We start from the raw sequence: 6,935 nt of genomic DNA, 5'->3' as shown, positions 1-6,935 counted from the left end.
GATACTTAAACAGACCAAATAGTGACTAATATTAAATGAATGGATCCAGGGATGGAATACATCCGTCCTTGTGCTTTCCACTGCCTCTGTTATTCCTGCAGCCTTGAAGGAGAAGTAGATGTCGTTTAAACATAACTTTTCCGGAAATAAAGGTGTCTTAAAATAACAATGCTGGAAAAAGTGTGATTTTAATTAACGACGTAAATTAAGGTACATAATTTCTATTTGCCGTAGGAAAACCAATATTTTTGACAATGTAGTGTACATGATGGAAAAATACGCGGACAATCTTGAGGATCTTGTGACTGAAAGAACAGCCCAGCTGGTGGAGGAAAAGAAAAAGACTGATGCTTTGTTGGATAGAATACTTCCACGGTAAGTTTGCTTTTCAGTATTTCGGCAAAGTACAACTTTTGTGGCTAATCCTTGTTACAGTCATTTCTCGATATAGCGGACACGCTCGGGGCGTCGTTTATTGTCCGTTATAGCGAGAGTCCGTAATAGCGGGAGTCATTTCCAGTCAAACCTCTTTCGCCAGGGATCTGGATTTTGTCCGTAATAGCGAATGTCCGCAATAGCGGGGTGTCCGCAAGACGAGAGTTGACTGTAACTCTTTTTTAAGAATTTCCAAGTTTTATTGTCCAATTAAAGAACAGCATGAGCCGTCCTGACAGTATCACGTCAATATGCACGGTTTGTGCACGTTGCTTAGCAATCTCCTTGACGACAACGGGGCTCAGCCATTCTCACGGCAAAGAGAGAATTAACTCACAGAGTTGTGCGATATAATAGTTACTCAATTCTTTCGAGTGATTTACAGTCAAATAAAACCAACGTGTAACGTAGACACGGTTGTTAAAATAGGGATGAAAATACCCAAAGATAACTCCCTATCAAGTTGATAATTAACAATAAGACGGCAAGCTTTGAGGTTTCTATTTAAACAATAAAGTTGTTATTGTTGAGGAACTATCGGCTGATAGTTGCCCCTCGGAAATTTGATGTTCTTAAAACAAAAATCGCTTCGAGGGCTAATATGTAAGTTTAGTGGTGAACTATAACGTCTGATAGTTGGCGAGGGACGAAGCCCCGAGCCAACTAACATAACCCAGATAGAGACCGATGTATTCAACAAAACGTTTAGTGAAAGATGTTTGCTTATAGTTTTGGTTTATGATTTTGGCAATTCAGTCTTTGAAAATTAGACTGCCTGTGCAAAGACAATCAGATTGCGAGTTTGCCCAAACAGTGTGCTGTGCTAACATAGTTTATCCTCTATGCACCCAAAACAATGGAATAATAATTTAAACCATTCTATAGGGGTCATCCACAAGACAAAGTTTTACCCTCGTTTAATAACTGGGACTTTTTGTTTTGTATATTTATGTGTCTACTTTGTATTTCTTTTAAGCCCCGTTGCAGAGCAACTTAAAAAGGGTAAAGCAGTGGAAGCGGAGAGTTTTCACGAGGTTTCAATCTACTTCAGTGACATTGTAGGATTCACCAGCCTCTCCTCAGACAGTACACCAATGCAGGTACGGATAAAAGACTCGTTATTCGCGATCACTGAGGGGGGCTGCGTCGCCGAATGATCAGAACGCTGAACTCTGAATCCGGACCTCCTTGGATTTAAAGGGACTGTGTCACGGATTTAACCACATTTTTTAACTGCCAAAATTTAGATTTGGGTCGCAGGAAACCTTAAAATAATAGTCTATTTTTATTAACAATTGCTATATTAGAGCATTGAAACTGTTAACATGGCTCGGATGGAAATGATTGCAATTTGAAAAAAGTTAGGCAAACGTTTTCAAGTTGTTTCCGCACGTCTTTGAAATATCGATATTAATAGCCGTAGCTTGATTTCTATCCGCAAATTAAGGTTATATACTACTTTAGATGCTCAAAGACAATGTTCATTTAGGGTTAAGTTGCCTACCACTTATTTCAGAACAGTTTAGACCACAAATCTGCCAAATCTCCGTGACATTGTCCCATTAAGTCTTTAGTTCTGAGCACTAGCTGACATGAGTAACTACGTCACGACGTCAGTGATTGATTGATTTATTGATTGATTGATTGATTGATCGATTGGTTCATTGATTGATTGATTGATTAATAATAATAATAATTGATTGATTGATTGATTGATTGATTGATTGATTGATTGATTGATTGATTGATTGATTGATTGATTGATTGATTGGTTGGTTGGTTGGTTGATTGGTTGGTTGGTTGGTTGGTTGGTTGATTGATTGATTGATTGATTGATTGATTGATTGATTGATTGATTGATTGATTGATTGATTGGTTGTCCAGACGTTACTAACAGTTTCTTTTGCTTTGTCTTCTGTAAGGTTGTGACATTTTTAAATTCACTGTACACATTGTTTGATGACATCATTAGAGAGTTTGACGTGTATAAGGTAAGTCACCCCCTTTCATTTCAGAATTAGCAGATGTTGCATGCCCGGAACCAATTTTAATCTCTTTACTAATGTCTTGCTATTATCTGAACTGCGTTTTCAGGTTGAGACAATTGGTGACGCTTACATGGTTGTGTCAGGTCTACCGATCAGAAATGGTCATAGCCACGCCCGCGAGATAGCAGGCATGGCTCTTCATCTCATCGAGGGTGTTAAGCAAGACTTCAAAGTACCACACAGACCTGATCATAAAATCGAACTGCGTGTTGGTATACATAGCGGTGAGTTCACGTTAAACGTCAGCGTACAACTTTTGCGAATTAGTGTCCATACCCATGCATTTTTTATGGAACTAGTTGAAAGAACTTGATAATATCTAAAGACAGTTGTCTCTTGGTAATAAGCTGCTATGTTCAATTTTTTCGAACAGAAAATCAGGCTTCAAAGTTCCGTTTTAACCGCGCCCATCTCAGCTGACCGAGCACATAAAAGGTCTGGTTTCAAGCCAGTCAGTGAAACAAATTCGACTCTGACAGGTTTCAGGTACTATTCTCAAGACCTCCTTCAATTCGGAATGGCCTGGTCAAAAAGTGTCGCAATAAATATAGGTCTTTTTTGGAGTCTCTTTCATTCACATTACACCATAAACTTAAAGTATAAGTCAAGTATAAGATCCTACACTTCAACCGCAATGTAGAAACTTGATCAAGAGTAATTTTACACTTACGGTTTGCCCAACAACGTACGTACAACACTCGTCACCAGTTTGGGTTTAAGAAAGGTAATAAAAATAAATAATAAAAAAATAATAAATGGTGTTTATATTGGTCATGCACTTAGCTTCATATCTCAACGAGATAGCTAGTTTACAGGCATGCCACTGAAACAGAGGAAACAAATAATTTTAAATAAACATAACAAGGTTAAAAATCCCAACTGGCAGGAGGCAGACCAGCTGGCTATATACAAAGCGTGGGCGAGGATTTGAACTCGGGACCACCGAGAAACAAATCCAGCTAGTGGCAAGGGCAGGTCTTGAACCGGGGACCTCCGGATTACAACACCAGCGCCCAAAACTACTCGGCCACGCTTGTGCATTGCTGGATGCTTGATAGAGTGTCTGCTCAAGAGTAATGTAACGAGAAACAATTTTTGCAGGTCCTGTGGTTGCAGGCGTGGTCGGCAGCACTATGCCTCGTTACTGCTTATTTGGTGATACAGTTAACACTGCGTCAAGAATGGAATCCACTGGAGAGGGTGAGGATTTTTTAAAGTTCTTCTTATCATAATTTAAATTGAAGATGCAATGATTGAAGATAAAAACGTTAAAGATGATTTCCAGTCCGTACTGCGCAATCTCCGCATGCAATGTTTGTAAGTCTCACAAACAGAAGAATGTTCACTAGCAAAAATAAAAATTCCGGGACAAAACTTACCTTTTTCTTCATTATTAACGCCAGATATCCTTGCAAAACAATAATAACGAGTAAAAGAAGCTCGACGGTATTTCAAACGGACGTTTCAGCTCATCGTGAATTCTTGAACGAAACGATCCGTAATGGCGAACTAAAAAACTTGATGTACACTATCACCGAAGTGTAACGTTTCAACGAATTCAAAACAAAAATGAAAACGAACCCTGAGTCTGCGCAGTACGGACTGGAAATCATCTTTAAAGGTCAAATTGCAGAATATTACGGAAACGGAATACTAAAGTAATGCAGTTATGTAGTAGCCTCCCACGCAGTCGTTGTTAGGTGCGATCGCGTTACACTCCGTGAAACATGATTGCCCCTAAGAACGACTGCGTGGGAGGCTAGTTATGTAGTAGCATTACTCGAATTTCTTTTGTGAGAAACGTGAGAAGAATTTGTCATAATTTTATGAGATAAATTGGGTTTCTTCAAATCGTTAGAGCAGAGAATAGACGCGGGACGGCCAGAAGTATGCCTCACAGTTTCTTTGGTAAACAACATGTGCCTTGTTTGCCTTCTTTGGCTTTGATAGCTAAGAACGAATGAACCCATGTTTTTTCGAATAGTAGCTGTATCATCTTGTCGAGCTTCGAGCATCGTTCTTATTCTCTAAAGTTCATTAATTAGGCCGTGATCACTCCCAATGATGGATGCTAGTAAATTGTGTACTAATGCACTCCTTTATACTTTCTAGGTTTTAAAATTCATATAAGTGAGGCTACGAAGTCAATTCTTGAAACACTAGGAGGCTTCGTGATCGAAGAACGAGGAGAAGTCTTCCTAAAGGTTAGTAATCTGAGCAATAAGCAATATCGAAATAAAGAGACTATAAAGCTCCCCAAAATCAAATACAATTGGGGGAAAAATCGTTCGCGGTACCAGTGTTTCAAAGACTTTAATGAGTTAGAGAGAACTGTAAGAAACTCAGCAAGTTTGCCAATTTTTAAGAAGTGTCTTTTTTCTGCTTTTAATAATTAAGTATTTTTAATCCTTTTAATGTATATATTGTAAATATTTTTTATATTTCGGTTTGAGCTCTAATTTATTGATTTTAATTCTATCGTTTTATAATATACATCTAGTGTTAGGACCTCTATGTAAACCACTTTAAGTGATGGAGCTTCCTAATAAAAGATTGTTATTATTATTATCGTTTTACTTGCTGTTTGGCGCATTCGCTTTTAATACCGTCAAGAACGTTTCAAAAAGGCCAGCTTTGTTCCACCGCATGACTGAAAAATCTACACCCTTCTGATTGGTGGGCAAGTTTTTTTAATATTTATTGTTGTTTTTCGTTTGTCTGTTTGTTATTTTTGTTTGTGTGGCGTCTGACATATATATCTCCATTGACTTTCGAGCATTTATTTGGTGACGCAACCCCGTAGAGCTTCATTATCCAAGCGTATGTCGTACCTTCCCCTCCCCCCTCACCCCGGCTCTTCCTTCCCATACCCCACACAGTTAGGCATATAAATATCTTGACTAATTAAGAACGTTGTGGCTTCTACGTTTGAACAAAATAAATACCATCCTCGGAGACCCAGGGGCAGTTAGTGGGGCGAGGGAAACGCGAAAATGCGGGTAGAAAATAGCGCGAAACTGCGAGAGAAAAAATTAGCATATAAAAGTTGTATTGACTGAAAGTGCCCCTGGGGAAAGATTCTTACCAGACCAGTTCAAAAAGCTCTCTGAATACTGCCTCCTGATTGGGCAGAAAAATCTTTTGTATTCCCTTTGTATTATTCTGCCCAATCGGCGACCAGCCTGACTACAGTCCTTTTGGTGTGTTCTCACACGAAATATGTACACAAAGCCAGTTCGCTCGCCATATCTGTCTTGCTTGTTCGCCAAGAATTTGCTCGGGAAGGAAAAGTTTCGGCTAGTGCCTCCCCTGGTTGAAAACGTCGAAAGTTTGACGGCCATGCACGCGGAGAAACGGCGGATTCTTCAGATTGTGGTCGATCGCAGGTATCGTAACACTTGCATGCTGTTTGCAAGTTTTAAAAGTTTGTGTGCTATATGCTAGTTGCACTGCTGTAATGGATGTTTTCAGATTTTTTCTGGGAAGATCAATGACAGCTTAACGCGAAACTTTTCCAAACAAGAGTAATTTTTTTTACGAACAAGCCTGGCAGATGTGTCAAGCGACCGTCTAGCTACGCGTGCAAAGCGTGCAGCAGCGATTCCTAAGTTTTTTATAGGTGAGATAATAGAAGATCGATCGCAGCTGGAAGCGAAACTACAACAACAACAAAAAGTTTATTGAAATAATCATATTATTTGCAATATTTTTCACCTCCCGCAATTAGCCTAGTTATTCGAGGCGGGAGGTAAGAAGAAACTGATGAAGATAAAATAAATAAATAAAGTTACAAAATAATACCTTATCTACATTAAAGAAAAGATAGTAATTAATAAGAAAGATAACTTCGAGTATCATAGTAATAAAATAAAATAACAATGTGTTTTAAGTTACATTTAGCTAAAGATTTCAGGAAGTCAAAAATTATTTCCAAACAAACTTTCAAGACCTTACATTTTGTAAAATTTTCCGTCGATCGACCGATTAGCTACGCGCGCGTGTAATGCGTGCAGCACAAATTGTAGCACTCAAATGACGGTCATATTTCCCGAAGACAAAATTTTCCCGACACTTCACATTTAAGTTGAGGAGGCACTAGCCGAAACTTTTCCTTCCCGAGCAAATTCTTGGCGAACAAGCAAGACAGATATGGCGAGCGAACTGGCTTTGTGTACATATTTCGTGTGAGAACACACCAAAAGGACTGTAGTCAGGCTGGTCGCCGATTGGGCAGAATAATACAAAGGGAATACAAAAGATTTTTCTGCCCAATCAGGAGGCAGTATTCAGAGAGCTTTTTGAACTGGTCTGGTAAGAATCTTTCCCCAGGGGCACTTTCAGTCAATACAACTTTTATATGCTAATTTTTTCTCTCGCAGTTTCGCGCTATTTTCTACCCGCATTTTCGCGTTTCCCTCGCCCCACTAACTGCCCCTGGGTCTCCGAGGATGA

The 6,935-nt window shown here is 39.2% G+C and overlaps 1 protein-coding gene across 1 annotated transcript; it reads left to right on the top strand.

Moving 5' to 3' along the window:
* The first annotated feature begins 239 nt into the window (after nucleotides 1-239).
* Nucleotides 240-5,422, top strand: LOC144639569 (atrial natriuretic peptide receptor 1-like). The gene is made up of 6 exons (XM_078498856.1): nucleotides 240-375; nucleotides 1,412-1,535; nucleotides 2,358-2,426; nucleotides 2,530-2,707; nucleotides 3,585-3,683; nucleotides 4,596-5,422. Exons 1-6 carry the CDS (start codon nucleotides 266-268, stop codon nucleotides 4,877-4,879), a joined length of 864 nt encoding a protein of 287 aa, XP_078354982.1. The 5' UTR covers nucleotides 240-265; the 3' UTR covers nucleotides 4,880-5,422.
* Nucleotides 5,423-6,935: the final 1,513 nt, after the last annotated feature.

This window comes from Oculina patagonica, unplaced genomic scaffold (assembly GCF_052425735.1).
Source record: "Oculina patagonica isolate OP01 unplaced genomic scaffold, crgOcupat unplaced1069, whole genome shotgun sequence".
NCBI classification, from domain to species: Eukaryota; Metazoa; Cnidaria; class Anthozoa; order Scleractinia; family Oculinidae; genus Oculina; species Oculina patagonica.
Note: the sequence above shows the minus strand (reverse complement) of the source record. Positions and strands in the feature narration are given on the sequence as shown.